General features: G+C 40.6%; 1 protein-coding gene across 2 annotated transcripts in view; it reads left to right on the top strand.

Moving 5' to 3' along the window:
* The window catches only part of sgip1a (SH3GL interacting endocytic adaptor 1a), a 56312-nt gene that overhangs the window by 12101 nt on the left and 20178 nt on the right, over positions 1–24033 (top strand). Inside the window, exons 2-8 of one of the 2 annotated variants that reach the window (XM_085375636.1) lie at positions 18398–18461; positions 19115–19136; positions 19489–19509; positions 19967–20023; positions 20298–20361; positions 20871–21049; positions 23492–23500. In XM_085375636.1, the coding sequence (XP_085231762.1) occupies positions 18398–18461; positions 19115–19136; positions 19489–19509; positions 19967–20023; positions 20298–20361; positions 20871–21049; positions 23492–23500 (416 nt within the window). Of the gene's footprint in view, positions 1–17516; positions 17545–18397; positions 18462–19114; positions 19138–19488; positions 19510–19958; positions 20024–20297; positions 20362–20870; positions 21050–23491; positions 23501–24033 lie in introns of those variants that run through there. The other variant, XM_085375637.1, reaches the window with a different exon arrangement.

The following is a 24033-nucleotide window of genomic DNA, read 5'->3' as shown; positions in this document are numbered from 1 at the left end:
TTTTGTTTGTTTTTTAAATTTTTTATTAGGCATCACCTTTTAGCCAGCACTTTTCAGTACAAATATGTTGTGGAGTTCAGGAGACGAGCATTTCCTGTCCTCTGCTTTTTCTGTGCAGCACAGGTATGTGCGACTCTCATTTGCCACCTTTTCAAATCATCATTCAAACCCCTTGTTTTAACTCCATCGTGCATCTACTTTTATAGTTTATATTGTAAACAGGATCACTAAAGCTTAGCTGATATATCGAGGATGCACCCTGGACAGCTGACACGCACAGACTGAACCAGATACTCTCACTTTCATACCTGCTGATTTAGTTGAGTTAACCTTGGATGGAGCACCTGGAGCAAACCTGAACAAAAAGCTAGCTTGGATGTTTGAACACAAGCATGTGGCTGAGAGGTGGTTGCGCCCAATCATAGTTTATGCTATAAATGAAATGGGGGAAGAGAGTGAGTTAAAGCACTTGAATGTATGTAGGCTGTGGTTTGGGGATGAAATGTAATGAAAAGCTTGAATGATAACACTGAGTTTATATTAAACATGCTTGGTAAATCTCCACAGCCAGTTTTTATTCGTCAGTTGCTGAACAGGATTGTAGCTTTACGGGAAATTTGGATTTGTTTTTACTTAATTATTGTCATCGTATCTTAATCTTGAAATGCTCTTATTCCCACGAACCACACTACTCCAAATAAAGCAATGGTTTTATTTTCTACAATTTAAAAAGAAATATTTATAATTACTACAAAAATGTAATTTTTCATTATATCGCTGACAATAAATGTGACTTTGTCAGAAACACAGAAAGCCATCTCTATTTTCAGAGGCGATTGTGATCATTTGCCATACTCTATTCTGTGCTGTGCTCCCGGTATCTGCAAGTCCAGCGACGTTGTGGGTACGGAGCTTGACGGCAGAAGTAGAAAGGTGGGATCAGTAAAGTATTCTGATCTGAAACTACTTTTTAATTTAGCCATATCAAGCTCATAGGTTTATCAAAGTGTACACAATCTGCTTGTTGACATATCAACCCTGCTTCCTGGTCCAAGCTCTTACTGCTTTTAAAACGTGTTGCAATGCTTTAGGTCATCTTTTATTAATGATAAACAAGCCCCGACAAACAATTGGTCATCGTCAGCCTTGCTGGCTTTTTATTTGGACTATTTAAGTACAGCATGTGTTTAAGCTCATTTTTAAAACCTCACAGTGTAAGTACAGCCCATGGGCTCACAGTCTGGCAGAAATCTGAGGTCACCATCCTCCATCTTCACTGGGTTTAAGTGTTTCTATTATGTGAACCAACATTGCTGCTGTTTAGTTTTGTGCTAATGGTCGGTAATACTGAAAAATGGCAGGATTACATTCTTCTTATTAGGCTTTTTGTGTCACTGTTTAAGGTTTGGTCAGTTGTCCGAAAATGTGAATGACAACTTCTTTGTTGGGAATTTTATTTTTATTGAAACGTAGTATATTTGATTACAAGGTGGATGTAGAGAAGCCAGCAGATCTCACTGGCAGTAACTTTACACTGTGGTAGCACAAACCATAGAGAAATGTTCCTTTTGTTGTGAGGACCTTCCATCAAAAATAAAGGTAACCCATCAGGTCTTCAATTTCTGAGATGCTGGCGCCGCACAAAGACTCTGATTTTCTACACTTAGCTGAGAGTTTTAAAACTGAGCATTAGCAGCTAACACAGAGCTCTGCCCTACACTGATTGTTCTTTCCTTGTATCTGGCTGAGGCATTAGCTCATTGTGTGTTTGATGGCATGTCATGCTAATCAAACAAGGCAGCAGGAGTCCTTATGTGTTACACAGTAATGTAGAGAAGTAACAGGGGGGAGGAAAATGTGGTCAGGCTAATATAAACTGGGACATCAGTTATTGTTCACTTGTGCAAATGACACACTTTAGTTTGTGTAAGTGAATGTTCCCGGTGTGTGTGTGTGTGTGTGTGAGATAGAGATGATAAATGATGTTGATGAGATGGTCCATCTGCCAGTCATAGCCCAGGAGCTCAGATGGATGACTCATAGCAGATAGGATTTCATTAGCAGACGTCAGGCCAGTCTGCAGAATAGAGGAGTCATTGATTTTCACCGTATCAGCAGAGAGAGGGACAGAAGGGGAGAAAAGGAGACTTTGGGTTTGGAGGACTGCAGCTGAGAGAAAACTCAGTGAAAGTGAACCACACAAAGCACCTGTCATCTGCAGTGCCGCTGTAAGATGCTGCTGAAAGAAGGGTTGTTTGTGTCTATAATGAAAGATGGGCGCAATGGACTTTTCATATTGTGTTTTTCTCTGGGCCATTTTTATGCAAATATCATTGAGACTCATCAGTGGAGGAAGAAGAGGGACTGAGAACGACGTTCGCGTGGAGGATGCACTCTGTAAGTCCAGCAAATGTAGATCTTAAATGCAAATGTGGCAAAGCTTTCACCCTCGTGGCAGTCCGTCACAGTTTCCTACAATCAGGGATTTTGCGTAGCGCCGACGTTACATTCTTGTTTTTCGTTCTTGATTGCGAGGCATCGAGTTCAGTTTTATTTCATTCATCAGACCCTCATTCGATTTTGTTCTAAAAGTCAAATTTTATATGTGACAAACTGATAAAAGGGAAAAACAGAGAGCGATAGAACAAAAAACAAAGTATTCTCTCTGGTTTGTGCCGCTAAAGAAGGGTGGATAAACCAAAGTCAGGATGTGCAGTCCTTTTCATTATACCAGACTAGTCTCTCCAACATTCATTTCTTTAACAACTTCATTGTTGAAAGACTCGGATCCATATATAACAAATGGCCGAGGCAGATCCACTCTGGTGGAACAAATTAAAGGGTTGGCAAAGGAAGTGACTCCTTCACTGTTTGCCTCGTGTTAACCTCTGTCTATAATTTCTGACAGCTATGCAGTGACAGGGAAACGTCTTGGTCCCGTTTCCTGTGATCAAAGATCGGGCTGCCCAACTCAGTTTTTGAATTTGAGCAGAATATGTCATCTTTAAACGTCAGTAAATGCAAACACAGCATGTACCAAGTGCTTCCTCCCAGAATCACAAGGTTTTCTTTGCTGTTTTTCTCCTCCTGCAAGTCACGAGGCTCTGAGCAAATACTTTGTTACTATTTGAGAACATCAGCATCACTTTTAGTGCCTTATGTCTGTGATAGAAGTGTTTTATATTATTATGATAAGATTAATTTGATGTAAAATATACTTTTCTGTATTTTTATAATTAAAAAAATAATTCGTCTTCGTCTTCTTCGTCTTCCAGTATAGTGCAATCCCAAGTTACTTTCTAAATGTAATCGTGCAACGTGTTAATTTAGTCACTCAGCTTCTCAGCGCCCGCAGGCCATCTCATAATCATCTCTGAGATTGCCTTCCTCAGTAAAATATTTAGTCGTTGTGTCTTTATTTCATTTCATTGACCTAAAATTGAAACTCTTACAGAACACGTGCATTAAAAACATTGTATATGTTCTTTTTAATCACAGGAGAGGGGATAATCCATCTCTGCCCAGCACTTTTTAAACTCTCTGAGAGCACATCAGTGCAAACTGTTCTGCATCTGTGTATGATCCATCTGCACATTCAGCAGGTCGAATGCATTCGATGTTAACTTGGCCTCTTTCTATCTCCATTACTTAAGTGCTGCAGTTATCGCAGGATTCTCTCCTGAAATGGCCCTTTGTTGGTTTAGAAGTAGCAGCTGGTTACATAACATGGAATCACTGCTTTTTGGAAAACCTGTTTACAGCATCGTGTGCTCGATGTTTGCAGCACATATTGACGAATAAAAACACAAAATGATTGAGGAATATCACAGAAAAGGTCCCAAATCTTTAGGATTATGAAAGAAATGAGAATTGTTCTACGTTTTGCCTGTTTTCTTCAATCATTATTATTATTTGTGCATTTCTTTTTTTTGCTGGGTATTTACAAAGTAGGTGCAGTGTGTATGTGTAGCTTGAGTCAACTTGTGGGTTATATAAGCTTTTCCATAACTCCGGGTTGCTGGGCGTTAGTGACGCTGGGAATGATGGTCTGTTCCCTCAAAGTGTTTCCAGATCTTGTGGCTCATACTGGTTTCTCTCCTCTTGTTTTTTTCTTTCTCTCCTTACGTTACGGTTTCTTCCTCTGCCCAGCTTTTCTTTTTCGATACTCGTTTGTGTTTTCATGATTTTAATTTGAGGACCGTCACTGTGAAAACATGCTGTCAGAGGCTTTCCATCATTTTTTTTTTCTTTGTGAAACATAGACAGTCAGAAATTCTTTCGCCAACCAAAATCTGGCCAAACCTGTAATCTGGGTGTGAATAAGGGAGGGGTGGAAGCAGTGGTCTGCTGTAACCAGAGAGAACTGAGATTAGTGGAGGAACTAAGGCAAATGTAATCCGCAGGAATTTGGGCCGGCTTTTTAGGATCATGTCACAATAAGACGCACGAGAAGTAAAAGACAACACGGTGTGGCGCATTGACTCGACTCCTCTCGCCTGCGTTCTTTCTTCTCTCAGCCCCGCCCCCTATTGTCCTCATTTTCATAATTGTGAATCAACAAACAAAGTAATTTCCGGTTCTTCCCTCTGGGCACGCGGGAGGAGGACGTGACCAGGTTGCATCTGAGCCGCTGATATGTATCGACATTTTTTTGTTATCGAGCCTCATCTGGGTGAGACCACACACATGCAGCCTGGCAGTGAGCTGTGTGTGCAGAGCTGCTTGTGTGGAAAGCTTCTGATTGTGCGCAGATTTATAACCTGACCTGGGATCAGCTGCTCGTCGCTCTGATCGTTCCCGTCTTTCAGATGTTCCGACACCCTCGTGTCTTTCGCACCACCTCCTCCTCCGTGGCTGGAAAATAGCTGAACTAACAGCAAATACTCAACATATCTAAACTTTAAACACAATATAAGAAAAAACAGACAAACAACAAAATAAAACATTCATAAAGTGGTAATCAGATTTATTTTTTTATTTTCCCTGAATTTTTCTTGGTCCAAGACTTTTTAACTTGGGTTTTTCATTTTTGCATGATTTCATAAGCTTCATTAAAACGCTCAGCTTCAGTTGTTACAAGCATCCAAGGCATAGACAGCATCACAGTTATTTATCTACTTGGTTATTTGATGATGTAGTAAAACACAGTACAATGGTAAGAAAAATGGGATTATGTCTCCTAACAAACGCTTACTTTGTGGCACCTGAATGTGAAACTGTGCTGAGGATCATAAAGGACTTTCAGAGGACTTTGTGTAGCATGACAGGCTTTTTAACTGTCGTTAAATATGCACTTGATTTCATTTGCTCAAGTTTGGCAGTTTTACCATCAAAGCAATTAAGGTGGGCAAATAAACTTAATGTTCCAAGATCCTTATTTTTGCTTGGATGGTTTTCTTGGACTGAAGCCGAGCTCACGGACTGTCGACGTGCCAAAAACTGCACCGCAGCGCCGTGTATTTCCCCTGAACTCAGTTTGTTCTGCTACTCCGTTTTCTCTATAATGTGAAAAATATGAACACTCCTGTGCCAACCGACACGATGACACATTGTGAAGGATTTACTGTGAATTAGCTTCACAAAGGAAACGATGGTAATGCAGCCATGTCAGATTGCACTACACAGCACAGGGGTAAGCCTTTACATGCGCTTATCATTGAAGTGCTTCAGTACATGGGATGCACCGCTTAAGCTTGAAAAAACAAGAACAAACGAGCGAAAGATCACAGGTTGTGTTTGAGCCAAGTGTCTAATTTGTCAGTTTCCAGTGTTGCTCCCTTAACATCTAAACAAATACTGATTGACCTGTCATTGATGACCAGACTTGCTCCTGTTAGTTTGCTAGTATTACTTTCCTACTTTCCCCATATAAAAAGATTAACTGTGTGTGTGTGTGTGTGTGTGTGTGTGTGTGTGTGTGTTTCAGCGTGTAATAGAATACATAAGGAAGATTTTAGCTATATTTCCACGACTAACTTCACAGTATTTTTGTAATGAGCATGTGTGTTGATTCTCAATTACATTTTTTATTCTTAATCATTATTAGCAGAATCACGATGGCCTCCTAGGCCTGTTTTATCTCGATCAAGGCTGTGGGTGCATCGCAAACGTTTTCTCACCACAGTCTCGATCCTTTCTCCTCCCTCGTCCTCCTGCTCTTCATCCTCCTCCTTAATACTGCCGAGTTCAAACTCTGTGCAAACACCGATCTCGTGGTTTTGAGAAGAAAAAATAACATCCTCTCATCAGTGAATCACGCTTCATTGTACACCCACACTGTCTTGTGCCTCATGGCTCAGCTGCTTTGAGTCACTGTATTTGATATTAAAATGAAGCCAAGACAAGAATCTCTGGATAGTTGGGCCCAGAGAGCACTTTATGTATTTATCACAATCTCAGAACAGATTCTGTGAATCAAGGTAGCTCACAGTGAGCAACAGCTGTCTTTGTAATAAGACGGGAGGTTGAATCGTGCGCTGAGAGCTTGTTTAAATAAAAAAAAAAGAAAAGAAAATGCTCGAGCAGCTATAAAGCAAAGTTGGTTCTTTTGTTTGTTTTTTATTTTGCTCCTTCTTTTCTTATCTTCTTACGACAAAGATGGTGGCACTTAGTGGCACACAAGATTAGTTTCCTCTAAATATTTTTTTCCTGAACGACTTTCAGCTTTGCTTAGAGTTACTGTCACCTTGAAGTGAGGTGCTTGCACGTGCTGGTTTTTTGCAAATTGTGCAAAATAATATTTTTTTTCCTTTTTCCTGCAGTTTGTAAAAATGAGTGCATCTCAAAAATGAAACTATGAAGACACTCGAAATAAATTTCCTGTGGTTGGAAACTATTTTATCTAACGTCAAAGGAGCTTGCAAAGAAAAGTGTCTGGACTTCTTTAAGTTGCTTGAAGACGTTTCACCTCTCATCCGAGAAGCTTCTTCAGTTCTGGATTTAAATCCAGTGGGAGTTTCCCCCCACAGAGGGACAAAAGGACCCCCTGATGATCCTCTAATCGCCTGAGCCAAGGTGTGAAACTGGGTGTGGGTCAAAGTCAGCCAGGGTTTCGGATGAGCTCGTTGTGAAACCTGGCCCCACCTTATCCTGCGAATTCCTGAGGTCAGATGGCCCAGGATGTGAGTGGGCGTTAAGGCGTCTGGGGAGGGAACTCAAAGTCTTCAAGCAACTTAAAGAAGTCCAGACGCTTTTCTTTGCAAGCTCCTTTGACTTCGATGACCTGGATGACTGAGAACCTTCAGACACATTTTATCGAACCTTTTTACATTTGCCGTTTTGAGGGATATACATGTGAAATTTCTGTAACTACAAGTAGGGCTGGGCCATATCATACCGTTCACGTTAATACTGGTGTAATGTCGGGCAACGATAAGAAAATGAAATATCACGATAGAATATGGGTAAAACGCGCATACGCGGTGCCTTTCTTTTCATACGCACATGGCGGGAAAAGCACTGACGAAGAATGAGAAGAGCGAAAGCGGATCGTTGAATGAAACAGATGAATCTGAACTGGTTTGTAAAAATGCTGCAGCTTCACTGGTGTGGAACTGGTTTAGCTTTCGTCCGTCAGATACACAACAAAGCACTATTTTTGGTAGCGCATGCTAGCGAGCCGTCGTTATTACCGTGTTTGATTTTAAGTGTGCCGTATTTTCCAATCCTTTGATTTTTCTGAAAATCGACAGAGCCCCTTATAATCCCGTGTGCCTTATGTATGAACTCTGGTTGTGTTTACTGACCTGGAAATGATTTTATGTGCACGGCGCTCGAAAATCTGTCAAATGCTTCAGTACGACTTTGCTAAGCTTCGAAGCCGCACCGCTTGATGGATTGTCGGAGCATTACGGCTATCGTAGGCGGAGCCTCGCGGAGTGATACGTACTGTGCTTCAACATAATATTACTGTATTGTGTGTGTATAACCTCTTTAAGTTTTGTGGATATTATACATGGTTATGCTGAGGATATGTCGGCCAGTTTCCACTGGAAATGCCTTTTGGTTAAACTGTCAGCAAGAAATTTGCATTTGCACTGTTAAATTTTTATATTTATTTTAATGCAGATAAAAAAACAGCTGCTTGTTTAAGTGAAAATACATTGATGTGTTTTTTTTGCACTAATAAAGTTGTGGAGTTGTAAAGTATTTTGTCTAGTGTCAGTTATTTCGTCAGTTATATCGTTATCGCAGATTTTCGTGATAAATATTTTTGATCATATCGCCCTGCTCTAACTACAAATATGTGTGTTTAAAAAAATATATATATTTTCAATTTTTCTGTAGTTTATTGCACTTTTTTGCAATTTATCTCGTTACTATGGACCTAATGCATGCATATTATTGAAATTTGGGATATGTCAGTTGTATTGATGCATATTAACTTGAAATGCTACAGCAGGTCAAAATATAAAGACTTGGTTCTGTGGTGGGGTTTAAAGGGTTATTAAAATGAATCACATTTGTTTTGTGTTGATGCTGCTGGGCTGTGTCAGAGAGATTATCCTGACCATCTTACTTATGGGATTGAAAACACTGACCACAAGTCAATAAATACATGTAGAGCAGTGTTCAGGCAGTGCTGCAGGAAATTACTTGTTTTCACTCATATTTATATTTTACTCAATGTTCTTTGATAATGACACAGAGCTTCATGAGCCTCTAAATGTCGCTTGTTAGTGTGTGTGTGTGTAAACTGTTAAACTTCAAAATCATCTTCTTTGCTCACACTGTAGCGTATTGTATTTTTATGTAGCAGGCCCTTTCATTTCTGTTAATTAAAAACTACAGTCAATTCAATTCAACTTTATTTATACAGCGCCAAATCACAACAACAGTCACCTCAAGGCGCTTTATATTGTAAGGCAGACCCTACAATAATACATGCAGAGAAAAAGCCCAACAATTAAAACTGTCTTGATCAATACGTCCAGACGCACTGGATGAACTCATCATGTCTTGAAGCCAACGTAATAAGGGACTGGCCTTGCTATTTTAATCTCCAATCACAAGTGAGCTGTTTTGATAGGAGGGCATGACTGAAATAGCCACGGACTTGTCTTGAGGGAGAAGTCTGAGGCCTGGCAGTGGTTAGGACAACTGTATGCTGGCATTAGTCATATTTAGGTGTGTGTGTGTGTGTGTGTGTGTGTGTGTGAAAACATTTGAAAAGCTCTTGTAAGAAATCATTGCCTTTTGTCTTATTAAAGTTTCAAATATACATATGTTTATGTACCGAAATCATTACCTAACTTGGGGTTTGCTGATGCTTTAACAATTATGCTTTGAAAAACAAAAACAGCTTTATCTTTGATCATTTTATCAGAAATATACATTTGGTAACTATATGAAGGAGGCCGAAGTCAGAAGGTCACGCTGTGGCACGAGCAGGATCACTTTAAGGGGTGTCCTCGATTCTCATGTCAGCATCTCATATGTGTAAAGATTTTTTGTCAGCAAATTAGACATTTCCCCCCGTGTCCTTATACCAAAGATCTATGTTAATAGCTACTTTGTTGGCTCTGCAGCAGGGTCATTTGTAGCGCAGTCCTTGGTGGATGCTATTTGGAGCCTGGGGATGAGAAGCTTGAGTGCAGGCTGTTTATAGTGAAGCAGGGGATGAGCAATAATGGGACGCAGGAAGAGATGGACACAGACAGGTAATAAATAGCAACTCTGGTTCTAGCTAATGTTTCATTTTTTAACATTTAATATGTTGTAATTCTTCTTATCTCTGATGTTTAAGGAAACTTGAATAAATAAGGAAGGTTTTAATTAAGGATGAAATGCTGTGATGGCAGCAGTGTGAAAGAAATTTGTCTGTACCTATGACAGCATCATAAACCTAAAAGAATAAATACAACACTAAATATCGAGTAATAAAGAGAGTGCAGACATATAAGGCTGCATCACCACCATCCTCACATTCAGTTTTTGTTCATCTCTGCACCAACCGCTCGCACGCCGCTGTTTGGTTTCTGGCTCTGACCCACTTTATTTAGAGGTGTGTGACGTCACTCAGTGTGTGCGTGCATCAAAACTATCCACTTCCTAATATGCGTACGTGTGGAGTTGTGTGTTCATTGTGGATACATTGTTACTGCGAGCGTTGCACACGATGGCTGACAGCGCAGCCACCTGGCCTGTACAGTCAAGTTCTAATTTTAGCATTCACAAACTGGCACTGTCTCTTTGTCTTACACACACACACACACACACACACACACACACACACACACACACACACACACACACACACACACACACACACACAGAAGAGATTTACTCCTGGTGGTGATATCTGGAGGTTTTCATAGGCCGTGCCCCCACATGGCAGTTTCCTGTTTGTTCTCCAAGGTAATGAGACTGGGGGGGGGGACACTTCCACTGACACGATGTCGTCTCCCCTTCCCCTCTGACTTCTATCTCCATTTCGGAGGTAGTTGAGATGAAGATCAGAGAACTGGAAGATTAAATCCAGAGACTAGCAGAGAAGAAAGTAGATGGAGAATATAGAATAAATTGCTTCCTTCCTTCCTCTGCAAGCAGAGATAAAATGGTTGTAAACAGGGAAGGCTGAATGATTTGAGAGCTTCCTCGTTTGTGCAAATATTTGTCTTTGGAATGAGCTGACATACTTTGTCATTAAATCCATTTGGCTTCATTTTTGAAGGTTAATTCTTAGTTTGTAACTACTGAATAGGAGCATGTGGTTTTCATTAGCACGTCTTTAGTTAACAGATATCTTTTCAGTCTGCAAGGCTGCAAAAACAGTACTTGAAATAAAATAGAAGCTGCATTCAGCTACATGTCTGCTTGAGATAATAGAGGTCTTTCTTTTTTGCCTGGGTATCATTGCTGGTACACTGGGAGGTCAGAGAAGGGTTTCTTTCTCTCACATGTCTTCTCTTCCTTCTCCCTCTCAGAGCCAGTAAGATGAATGAGTCACTCCAACAAAAGAGCCCTTTAAACCGCTTGTTTGCATTGCGCCGGTCGATCTCTGTTTCTTTACTGTACGTCAGTCTGTCTGCATCCCATCTCCCTGCTCGCTGCTGTTTGTCTGCAGTTGTTTATTTTTCTGTGTGCTCGTTTCTGTGCCTGCCTGCCTTCGTCCTGTATCGCTAATTACTTGCCTGCCTGCGGATCCACATGCTTTTCCTCGTGCTTAGTCAACAGCATGACTCAATACCCACTAGGGCTGAACGATTATGGAAAATAATCTAATTGCGATTTTTTTGCCCCAATATTGCGATTGCGATGCGATATGCGATTATTTTTTAAGGTCTTTGTCTTCTGTATTATTAAACAAAGACAAGCAATACATCATATAGTATGGCCAATACTATATTACATTAATTTTAAACTGTTCTTTCCTGGAAGACAGACCTCTGTTATGATGACATGAGGTGATGCATGAATTGATGACTGACATTTTTATTTAACTTCTTCAATCACAACAGTATATTTGAACATACACAATAGTTTATTTTTAGCTTACAAACATCTGAGCATAAAGTGCTGACAAGGAACCCTGGTGTAAACATTAAAATGAAAGTCAGTACAATGTGCAGATTGCAGAAATATACATAAACAAAATCAGTGGCTTTACCACACTCAGTTTTTCGACATCTGTGAACTACTAGACAGTCATTCAATTAAAAAATAATATTAAATAAATAAAACTAATAAATAAAAAATACACACATCTTACTGATCTCTGCAGTCAGTAACATTACACATAAAGTGCAAACATAATAGCAATTGTATAAACACACACACAAACACGCCTTTAAAGTTTAAAGGCGTGAAATTGGACGGTCTAGTTCTGATTAGCGTCACCGCTGTCTCGGTGGAGTTTAATAAACTCGGCCGTCTGCTTCTTGCTATCTAAAATATAACCAGACACTGGTGTAAATTCTCGACTGTCTCATACTTCTGTTTAATAAGTTTTCTGTTTGACGTTTAGTCAGCTGTGTGAAAACCAAGGAGGAACCCACCCGGGGATTAATAAAGTTTTATTTTATCTAATCTAATAACTTTAATCTCAGCCAAACCGATTTACTCACGAACAAACAAAACACTGAAAAAAGCCCAACAATAACATTTTTAGGTTGTCTAAGTGACTTATATATTACGTTTAACCAGAGCAGCGAAACTCCGCGGTGATCTGAAAATGATGTGCCGGGAGTTGTGCCGTTCTCGGCCGCATCAGTAACCCTCGAGCTCCTGGCTAGCTGTCGAGCTGGTGGGTAGCAGACGCCTCTGAAAACGTCGAAGCACTTTTGCAAATATGGGATATCTTGATAAACCGAGCAGATATTTGATGTTTACACAACTACTTTCTCGCCTGAAAATATGTTAAAAGTTTATTTTGTGACCCAGAAAGATTAGTATGAGTAATTTTAAAACTTAGTAGCGGCCGCCATTGTTGGAAACTGGAGTTTGGCTGGGCCGCGCTATGAATTCTGGGATATGGTAGTAATTTGGACAGCCTTCGGCGCGTCGCTGTGACGTAATCGGTCTACAAATGCGGCCTCAGGAGGATGCAGCCCATGAATTTGGACATGTCCAGAGTATAATCGCAGCCTTTGCGGTTAGAAAATTGCACTTGATCATGTCGCGATATTATCGCAAATGCGATATATCGTTCAGCCCTAATACCCACAACAACTCAACACACCATCTTCCCGTCGCAGTTGTCCCCTGCCACTCTCCCACCTGAGCGCGCTCCGACATGCACGGCACATACCAGCTTATCATTTCCAAACATGTTGTTTTATCCAAGCAAAAGACGTCGAACACGTTTTAAAAATGAGTTTAAGATATTTATTCCATGTCTAAATGAAATGAGCTCCCATTTTTTTCCTTCTTTTTCATTCAACACCTCTGCTGTTAAATCTCAGTGGTGTATTATCTTCCTTTCTGATTACTATGCACAGCAGCACAGGTCTCGCATTCAGAGTCTGGAGCGGCCTGGCATGGTCTCTACTGCTGTAGCTGGCAGCATTAGCTGTGTATGTGTGTGTGTTTTTCTGGTTGGCGAGCAGATTGAGCCTCTTTGTCTCTTCCCCATTTGGAGCAGCTTGTTAACGGCCTCTGAGCTGCTGCTGCAGAAGCAGAGCTGTTCTCCACATGTATGTTGGCCCATGGCTACATGCAGGAGTTTTATTTTTATCCATGTGCGATTTGGAGTTTGTTTCCAGAGCATTGTTTAATGTTTTGGTTCCTTTGTTTCTTATATAGCTAGGGCTAATGCAATAGATCCCAGATGTGTAAGGCGTCAGGAAATAACGCAGTAGGTGCTGTACACGGACTTGGTTTGCTTTAGTTTCCTACTGACAGTAGTCGATGAAATTGTAGTGAAATAAAAAAGCAGAATAGCACACATTTTTTAAAAACGGGTGGAATATCCACCAAACATGGATCATAAAGATGGATCGGTGCATCTTGCACCCCTCTGCATCTGTTTTTTTTGTATTCTTGAGGCTCCGTAATTGCACAACTGCAGCTGTGCCCCTCATTTCCTAATTTGCCTTTTCTACCTGACAACACATCAGGTATACAAGACGGGTATTTTTCTCAGAGGTGTTTTGGTTTGTGTCTATGTGCTCTGTTTGTCTACCTGCAAAAATTGCACATGAGCACTGAGCAAGTAATATACAATCTTCAGGTTAATCGTCATGGCAACAGCATGTAATGAGCTCTTTTGCACATGTGCTCAGTTTAATAATTGCAGTTGTTCAAGGTGATGGTTTGTTTTTATGGAAGACTGTTAGTGACAAACACTCGATTGAGGCTGCAGGGTAGATCTCACAGAGATGTGATAACACCATCTCTTGTTCAGCTTCCTCCTCCTCCAAGGTTGGCCTGAGCCACACATTTTTAACAAATCAACATTATTTGAATTCCATAGAAATTAGTACAGAGACCCACAGTCTTCTAGGGAAAAAAATGTGGTGTGCTGTTGCTCTTCAAGTGCCTTGTAGTTTTTTAGATTTGGCAGTGTCCTGTCCTGTTTGGCTTCATGTCCTTTGGCTTTTCCTGAAATTGCATTACTGTGTCTTGAGAAGAGACCACTAATTACGTTAGCACATCCTTCTGAACGGAAGCCATCAAGTCATTAAATAGTATGCACCACAAACCCTGTTATTTCCCTCTCTGTTAATGAAGTCCTGCCACACACATTCATGCATTCATGTCATGGTGCAGGTCCTGCACTGGTCCTAACAAGGAATAATCATTTATTGGGTTATTTAAAAATACAAACGTTTGGTGGAGTCGTGTGTGAATACAAATATCTGTTCTGATGTATTTTTATGTGTGCGTATTTCAATGCTAAACATTGTAATGACCTCCAATAAAACGACATTTTCCTTGTTCATTATACTGTGTTATTGTCCTTTTCTTGCACTCTTTAATTATTGGGAGTGCTGTTTTATAGTAGATGGACATGAAATAAAAATAAGCTTCATAAAAGCAATAAGAGGTAATTCCCATAAAACAAAATAGTCCTGCAGGGTTGAACTCATTTAAGGTAATGTGCGCTGAAAGAGCCAAACAACACACATACATGTGCATTTTCTTAGTACAGCTGTGAATATGTCAGCTGCTGCTTCAGGGAAGTAGTAGAAACAAACCCCAAAATAGAAGTAAAGGGGTATTTATTTAAGCTGTCAAATCTGAAACAAGTAAGATGTCAAGAAAGAACTGGATTTCTGACATTTTGGTTCACTTTGAAAACCATCACGGCCCAGAATCTTCCTGCTGGCCTTAACTGAGCCTCACGAGAGGAAACATATAAAAGTAAACGACTTTTATGCTTCCAACTGGATTTTTGTATTTTTTAGTCAAAGCAACTCTTTAGCTAATGCTACAGCGACACTAGGAAAACACCGACCGGAGACTGTGCGATGAACAAAATTGTGACACGAACGATCGTGTTGCCTTTGAAAATGAGATCGGGTTCATCGCTCTTTGAAGCAGCTTTGGTGCATTCAGATTGTGATTTAACCCTTTCATGCATGGATTTTTACAACCTCAATCAGGATTTTTATTCATCTTTAGGCATAAAAAAAGATTTTTGAACTTCATTCTTTTTAAAACATGTACTTTTCAAAGAGTTTTTTTTACATGTCCACTTAGTCAGTCCACTGGCTGACCAGTGGGTGGCAGGTATGGAGTGGTTTGAGCAAGTATACCATCAAGACTGACACAAATAAAAGAAAACAGCCTTTGAATAGCTGTCCACTGGTGGTGACCGCTGCGCGTGAAGGGGTTAAACATTTAGTCTGCTGTCTATCTGTTAGTTTGGGATCGAATGGGGTCAAGTTGATAATAATAACATGTGTGATGGGACGGCGATTAACTGGTAAACTGGCAGTCGCAAATTTGTTGCCATCTATGTTCTCAGAAAAATTCACGTTTACCTCAGATTTCAAACAGCAGTTTGTCTATAAAGATTCATGTAGTTGCTGCAGGTTGGTGATTTAACTGAATGATGATAAAGGTGCTCGACAATCTTATTATTATTTTTTTAAAATAGCCACAACACAAACATTTAGCACCCAGCTGTCACGTCCCCCATCAAAAACGCAAAGATGAGTCATGCTCGTTGCTGCAGACTGACTCAGGTTACATGAGTCTGCAGTCATTTGCAAACCGGTCTGTCTGCAAGCGTTTGCAGTCAGTTCACATCAGGCCGTGATCGTTTGGAGACAGGTTGCCTCCCACCTGGTGACCTGTGCAGTTACTGTGGGATCAGGTTGGTTGGTTGTGTTGCATGATCAGTCTGTTGGAGACCAGTTGGTTGTTGCAACTATTTGCAGTACTTTAAGGTTTGGCACCAAAAAAACTTTCTGCGTCAGTGGGTCCACTGATTATTATTTATTTATTCATTTTATTCCCATTTATGTTTGTTTACTTGCTTACTTATTCATTGGTTTCCTAGTTGCAACCTCATTAAAACTAGGAAAACTCCACCCCAGTGTGAGCGAGCCATAAGTCAAACTGTTCAAAGATTAATCGGACAGGACGATATCAGACTGAAATAAATGTCTGTGCCTTGGTAGCCCAGCTGTTGAAGGAACAATTTAAGCTCCTTCCATCCGTTATACTAAAGGCTGAGAGAGAGCACGCTGTGTCCTCATCTGGAAGCCTCCCACAGATGGTTCACTGAGATCAGGAGGGGAAACTGGTCTGGGAAAGCCAGAGATTGAAAGAAGAGATTGCAGTTTGGCATCGCGAAATGAAGTCGTCTGTACTTTGAAAGGGAAAGGGGTAAAGCTCGACATCAGTTGAGGGGAGGAGCTGTCTGTGTAGGTGTGCAAACGACACATACGTATGTACTCACAGGGACACACAAACAGCATGATGGCTTCCACAGTCGCCCTGCTGAAGTACATGAAAGTAATAATACTTGTTGTGTTTTGGTACTTTGTCGCTTCGCTGAAGGCCATCGATGGCTGTTTGTTTAAGGTCTGTAACGTGTTAGACGGGTGATGCATTACCATAAGATGAAAGGATAAGAAAGCGTTAAAAGAAAAACGGAAACCTTCCTGCTCTTCATCCACGACCTCAGTGACCTCACTGATTCAAAGCCGATGTTTTCATATGAAAGAGTACTCATCGTGTGCCTCATGTAGCCACGCAAAGTGGAAATAAGATTTCTGACCTTACCTAAACTCTTATTTTTGACCTTGCCTTTATAGAAACGAGCACTTCTTTCCAACACCTGATCTACTCGTGTCCGTCAGAATTCATGACGCTCTTGGCATCATGAATATTCTGCAGTGGCGTGTGTGTGTGTGTGTGTGTGTGTGTGTGTGTGTGTGTCTACCTTTTCGTATATAAAGACAGATCATGTCCTTACGTGCAACATATGAAACTGCCTTTAGTCTTTCTGTATGTGTGCTGGTGCTGATTATAAGCAGCGGGATATTTATTTGAACCTTGACAGTCACCATTAATAGGATGCAAGGCTGAATATGTTGGCAGAATCAATGGGAGAGTATTTCTGGGCGAGAGCGTCTGTGTCCTGGAGGCCTTCTCGGATTGATTTCTCGTTCTGATGCAAAATTAGTCGAGTGGAGAAATGAAATAAAAACATGGAAAAAATGTAAACAAGCTGCAAGTACTCTCCTTTTTTCCCTGTGGGTCTGCTGTAGTAGTCTGCTGAGCTTCGGTGTGGTTTCCTGTTATCCAGCTTATGACACTTCTTAGGTGAGCAGAGGACTGTAGACGCTCTTAATTTTTAGCAGGAGACTACAATGATGATATTTGTCTTTTATTCATGAGTAGGGTCACTGGTGTTGAATTTGAGTACCAGAACACATCAAGGACGGGAGCATGATACCGTTTTGTGTGTGTGTGTGAAGTAGCATCAAGTTTCTGGTTGGAGACTTGTGTGTAACTGCATGTGGTATGAGGAGAAAAAATAGGTTGGTCCTTAGATTATGTGATGAGATCGCAACCACACAAAGAGGAGGAAGTATGAGAGTAAGGGAAACATTGGAGAAGAAATGGAGGACAACTGGGCCTTCATTTGGGGTAAGAAAGAGGTGCGAGCATTTGAGTTTGTTTAGCCTAATGTAACTAAACATGACTCATTTCATAGACAGGACTAAGCTGGGACTAGGAGAAGATTACATATTTAATTTTTAGAACTTGAAGCTGGACTAATGTGCTGGTCAACTGGCAGAGTCGTTTTTGTAGAGTAATTCCTGAACAAACAGGATACTTTGTGCTTAAATTGGTAAAACAGGAGAAAGTCCAGAAGTTTCAGGTGAACAATGTCTGCATTTCTTGTTTTTCACCTTTTGTCCCGCAGCTGTACCAAGTCCACGGAGTAAATGCGTTTTGTTTTAAGGCATGAACTCGCCCGAGCTTCCTCGAGGCCTAAACACACCAGCGCTGTAATCATTTGTGTTGTGTTTCAATGAGCGGCTCCAGTAGAGCTTCAGGAGATGTGAGGTGATGTGTAGGTGAGATTATGACTGTAGAAGGCTGGTTTGGTATGACCCCTGAATTACTGAGTAATTACCAACTCCAGTAACTTTATGGCTGATTTTGTTCTCACCTTGTGAGTTTGTCTGCTTGATTTGATGTTTATTTGTCTGCGAGCATTTTGAGCTAGTAATCACATTCCTGTTCGGTGCATTAAAAGTCAGCAGTTTCTCAGCGGCTGCTTTCTTGATGTTCGCTGTGCTCAGAAAACTTTGTTTTCATCCTTTTTTTTTGACCTCGCATTGATGCAACTAGTCACTAAATAACACATAAAACATTTTCTTTAATTTCCTGGGTGATGGATGAGTCGTTCACTGAGCCTTTAACCCACGAAACCGTCAACTTCTAGTCACGTCTTTGTGTCTGCATAGAATAATTCACCTTTTTCTCTTTTCAGGATTGAAAAAACGTACCAGGAAGGCCTTTGGGATACGGAAGAAAGAGAAGGACAATGATTCCGCGTAAGTCCTCTGTTGTGTTGTTTGATCCACGCACAGAGCTTATTAGTGCTTCACTATGATGCTGTGAAGTGGAGCTACAGGCTGACTGAACACTCGGGGGGGGGGGGGATGATATGTGACAGTAGGTTATGCATATTTATGGCAGAAGAATGAAGGGATTGTGGTCAGGAAGAACAATTACAGGATTAATATTAAGTGTGGTTCATGTCAAATACATGAAATGCTAGACAGCAGCTTCCTGTAATCATCTACGGCTCAAGGGTCTTCCAGCCAATTACGAGTCACTGCTGAATACTGTATAGACTTTATAGACCACTTTATTGTATGTCATGTGTTATTTAGGATCTCTAAAATAATACACCAGCTTACAATACTTGTTGCTTGTTTTTTGTGTAAGATAAAGGGAAGAAATGTTCTGCATTTATGTAACTACGACAGTCATAATACAGGAAACTGCTGCCTTTGGCGTTTGTTTAGTCAATCTTTGAATTTTTGTAGCCATGTTCTAATCCTACACAAAACAGTTGAAGTGTTATGAACCTGCGTGTCTGTGGAAGTGTGATCATGTGAAAACTGGATTAATCAGAAAAAGACTCACTTAAATGAAGAAGTTGTGTCTTAAGTAACATTTTCCTTTCTTTTGGTTTGCACAGGGGGTCTCCAGACAGAGATGGTGTAAGTAACAGAAACGATCTAGTACATAAACAGTTGTAGTTTTAGCTACAACTACACATGTTTCTTTTCCAAATATTTATTTATAAGTGACTTATGTATGTATGTATGTATGTATATATATGTATATATTGTACTATTCTTAGTTAGCGTATTGTCTGTCTTGTCTTAATGTTGGTTTAAAATGGAGCACTGTAACAAAAAATAATTTCCCCCAGGGATCAATAAAGTATTCTGATTCTGATTCTGATTATGTATTTATTAATTGGGGTTTATGTAAGCCTGTGTCATCAGAGAAATTTGTGAGGCACATTGTTTTTGTGTTTTTTCTTTTTCTGTTCTTTTCACCTGACAGGAACCTCGAGAGGTTGAATCGGTACTGAGCTCAGCTTTTTAGACTAGACCACACTCTAGAGAAGTGTAGTGTGTAGAGCTTAGACTGGTCATAGACGTCGCAGTATGTTCTTTAACTCATCAGCCTGATGCAAGTGCAGCTGTTTCAGCTATCTGTTCTTTAGCGCACTCTCTGAGGAAGCTTTGTGGGGGTGTCGGGGGGCGTTAGGGGAACAACACCAAGTCATGTTCAGCTCCATCAACTAACATTAAAAAAAACCCAAAAAACAGCCAATTTGATGACTTGAAGAGCCGCTAACGTAACAGAGTAGCCTCAGAGTAAAAGCTTTGTGACTTAAATCTGGAGGTTCAAGGTGTTTGGGGGAGATTAGCTGAGACGTAGTTCCTCTGTGTAGGTGTGTAATGCAGTTGCAGGTATGTTGTATCGTGTTTTGTTAGGTGAGATTTTAGTCAAACTGTTTCTGTCTTCTCGCTCTCAGAAGAAGACGAACGGGGCCCCGAATGGCTTCTATGGAGATATCGACTGGGACAGATACGTAAGTAAAAACGCTGCTTTGTAGGTCCAAGCTGACTTTCAAGACTGTTTGTTGGTTTCACTTTCATGTCGTGACTCTTCTGTGTTGATCTGTGGTTTTATAAAACAGATCAACAGCTTCACAGATATGTTAATTGTTTGTAGATGGTCCCGTCAGGTCAGCGGGTTTACGTGTGTAGCTTACACGGTGGGTGTGGGTTGCATGTGTGGAGTTTTTTACTTTGCAGGAACAGCTGCTGTTTGTCACTATCATTCAGACTCATTGTGTCTTTCAGAACTCTCCTGAGGTGGATGATGAAGGCTACAGTATCAGACCTGAAGATGAATTAGAAGAGGAAGATATCCTCAGCACAGTTTTTAATACGTGGCAGTTTCTGTCAAGTTACTTGGCAAGAACTGGATTGCTTCATTGTTTGTGTCGCATTTGCTGCACACTGTTGGGTCAGTTTTTGTCGTGCATGTGATGGAAGACAAACGTGACGTGGCTCACAGAACAGATCAATATGATTAGTGTTTTACTGAGAAATGGCATACAGATAATAAAATGGCTCAAGTTCTTTAAAAAGGTGTTTAGGCCCCAGATTTAAGATACAGAAAAGTCTTCATTTTTATTATGTGGCTAATAAAAAAGTAATTAAAAACAAATTTATAAAGTGGGTCAGAAAAGAACATTTCTAAGTGTCTGTGAATGTGTCTTAAACAGGACGATGTCACAGAAAACAGACTTTTGTAAAGAAGAAACGATTTAAGTACCGACACGCAAAGTTTCACTGAGGAATGTGGTTCCCGGGTTTCTCATCAACCTTAAGATGAAATGTAAACGTTTGTTTTCCTTGACATTTTTCCTTCACTTGCCCCCAAAAAGTCTCACTTCTTCTCCTCCGACGAGTCCGAGGAAGAAGAGGACCACAGGAAAAAATTCAAGATCAAGATCAAGCCTCTGCCGCCTGATCGTGTTGTGGAGGCACCCTCAGTCGATGAGCTCAAAGCCTCCATAGGCAACATAGCTCTGTCCCCATCTCCCATGGTGAGTAGATCTGGTTTCCCTGGTCCGTCTCTGCTGGCTTTAAGTTAGCCGTGCATGCATGCATGCATCATTTCTGTTGCTCTTCTTTTTTGTGGTTTTAACTGTGCATAAATGTAGCCGTTGCTCACGTATCGTCTTTTCTACTGTGTGTGGTACTATATGTTGAGCTGCTACGGTTTCTCTACAATATAAAGCTGCTTTAACCAGTATTGCTCAAAAGGGACATAAGGACACCACGAGGAGGACTGAAATCACAATTCATTCCTCTGTTATGATTGATAAAAGACCTCTAATTTCATATAATTGATTTCAAGTGTTGGCGATATAGTCTTGGTCAGACTTGGTCATAGTCGCTGACTTCAGTGTTTGAGTAACTCGAGGCAGATGTCCTACCGCAACAGAAACCATCTAAGCACCGCTGCAAAATAGCAGGGTGTGAAGCTCTTATTTGAAGCGATGCAGCTCAGTTGACGAGTCCAAATTCTAACCAGCGTCCTCTTCAGACAGCCCATAATTAGCGACATCCCTGCCTCTCTAGCTGGGACCCATAACTTGAGTGTTTTCCAGTGAGGAGAGCTGGCTTAAGTATCTATCTTGAATTATTCAGGTAGGAAAGTGGGCACCTGTGTGTCAGTCTGCTGTGGTCATTTGAGCCTCTGGGCCTTAATAATTGAGTCCAACTTCAGTGTGCTCACCCACTGACTGTTAACCTGATCACGTGTGAATGATTTTTCACGCTGGTCACGTCTGTGTGAACGTGTATGAAGAGCTAATGCATGAGGAGGCCTGTGTTTTTGGAAGGTTGCACACCTACATTTCTTACCCTTTCTCAGTTTTTGATCATTTTCAAAGGACTATTATTTCAGTGTGACAAGCTCGATTTATAAGGCTTTGAACACTAATACTTGACATCTTATTGTGTGTTGTTTATCTTCTACTCCTAAATAAGATAAATGTTAAGTGTAGGGCTGCCACAAACGATTATTTTGATAGTCGACTAGTCACCGATTATTTTTGCGATTAGTCGACTAATCAGATCATCATCCATTGGACGTAAAACGTACAGCTTATTGCACCAGCAGCATCTGCTCTTATATAACTATCATTAGCTTACAGCTTTAAGTGTTTAAGGTCTGTGCTAACTAAAAATAAAGACAAGATGATAGTTTATTAAATTTTAATGAAATTTGCAGATTGTTTCGGTGAAGTTTAATAAACTCCTTGCTATCTAAAATATAACAGGACACAGGAGTAAATTCTGGAGCATCTCACACTTCTGATAATCAGCTGTCTGCTTGACGTTTATTCAGCTGTGTAAAAACTATAACTTTAATCTCAGCCAAACCGATTCACTCAGGAACAAATAAAATACTGAAAAAAGCCAAACAATAACATTTTTAAGTTATCTAAGTGACTCATATATCATGTTTAACCTGAGAAGCGAAAGACAGCGGTGGGTTTGAAAACGATTTGCCGGGAGTCCGGTGTTCTCACGGCTCTAGTTAGCCTTGCCCCCGGCTAGCTATCAAGCTAGTGGGTAACAGACGTCTCCGAAAACGTCGGAGCGCTTTTGAAAATATGCGGTGTCTTGATAAACTGAGCAGATATTTGAGGTTTACACAGCTACATTCTCGCCTGAAAATATGTTAAATGTTTATTTTGTGACCCAGAAAGAATAATAAGAGTAATATTAAAACTAACTAGCTGCCTCCATTGTTATAAACTGAGCTGGGCCGCGCTATGAATTCTGGGACAGAGCTTCTTCTTCTTCGGGGTTTAACGGCAGCTGGCATCCTTGTACATGCAGTGCTGCCATCTTCTGTTTCAGTCCGTTATTACACTCTTAAATCCTGCTACTTATTCCTGCGTCTTTTGTGATCTTACAAAGCTTCAAACGACGCGTCGACTATTAAATCAGTCGTCGACGATTTTGATAGTCGACGTAATCGTGGCAGCCCTAGTTAAGTGCGGCCCTAACTGTATGACATATTTGAGAGTGTTGGATGTTGAGGTGTTGCTCTTCATTTTGGTTCAAATCTGCATGACGTTTAACTGCCCAGCGCTTTTTCTTCATACATGCACACAGTTATTTTATGGCTATGGGTAAAATAATTTTTTAAAAAATGAATATAGGCCACATCCTAACTGAAAGACTAAACCCTGACTGTTGCATGTATGTGTTTGTTGTTTCTGTAACCTCATTTGGTTGATGTATAAATGGGACTGAATCCAGGGAAAACCGCTAACACCATCCCGGCTGCATATGCCCGTGTCTGTGGGTTTAGATGACTGCCTGCGTTGTAAAAGAGACTCTGCTATGCCAGTGTTGATGTACCATTCCTCCTTTTTAATTTTTCTAATTCTCTCCCTGTGCTGTCTTGATTTTGCTTTCTCTCTCATCTCATTGTTCTTTGCTGCCTCAAATGATGCTAAACTCTGTAGAAGAGTCCGGTAAGCCTTTGCTTTGTACCCCTCCACCCCCTTAACCTTTTCATCTGTCTTGGCATTTACTACCTGCTGAAAATAGGCTAGCTACATTTAAAGCGAAATATTTATAGGGCCGGTGGCTGTTTTGTGATTTCTCTGTGGCTGTAGCCACTCGTCATCGCGGTGCCAGGTTATTCTCAGCGTTTTCACGCCTCATGCACAATGATGTGGCTGCCAAAGTATTTGGACTATGTGAGCCCTCGTCTTTCAGGGTGTTTCTGCTGGCTAAGATTTCTTAAATCTGGTTTTAATGAGTTTTTGAGTGTTAAGCGCCCTCAGTCCAAACAACTAGGTTGAAAACAGTAGAGGCCAGCAAAAGGTCAAGGATGGAGTGAAAATGTTTGAGCTTAAATAAGAGATCTCACATGACATTTGATATCTTTGACATCTTACTTTTTAATATTTTGGGCAGAAACAAAGAATGTGTCCTACTCGAGCACCAAAAGCAAAGAAGCAATGTTTTCTTTTTGATTCTTTTCGTATTTCAAATAGAAAAC

The sequence above is a fragment of the Diplotaxodon limnothrissa genome, linkage group LG17, assembly GCF_057381915.1.
Source record: "Diplotaxodon limnothrissa isolate DT_005_m linkage group LG17, D_limnothrissa_male_GT1.1, whole genome shotgun sequence".
Classification (NCBI taxonomy): domain Eukaryota; kingdom Metazoa; phylum Chordata; class Actinopteri; order Cichliformes; family Cichlidae; genus Diplotaxodon; species Diplotaxodon limnothrissa.
The sequence above is the reverse complement of the archived record's forward strand: the minus strand, read 5'-3'. Positions and strand labels throughout refer to the sequence as shown.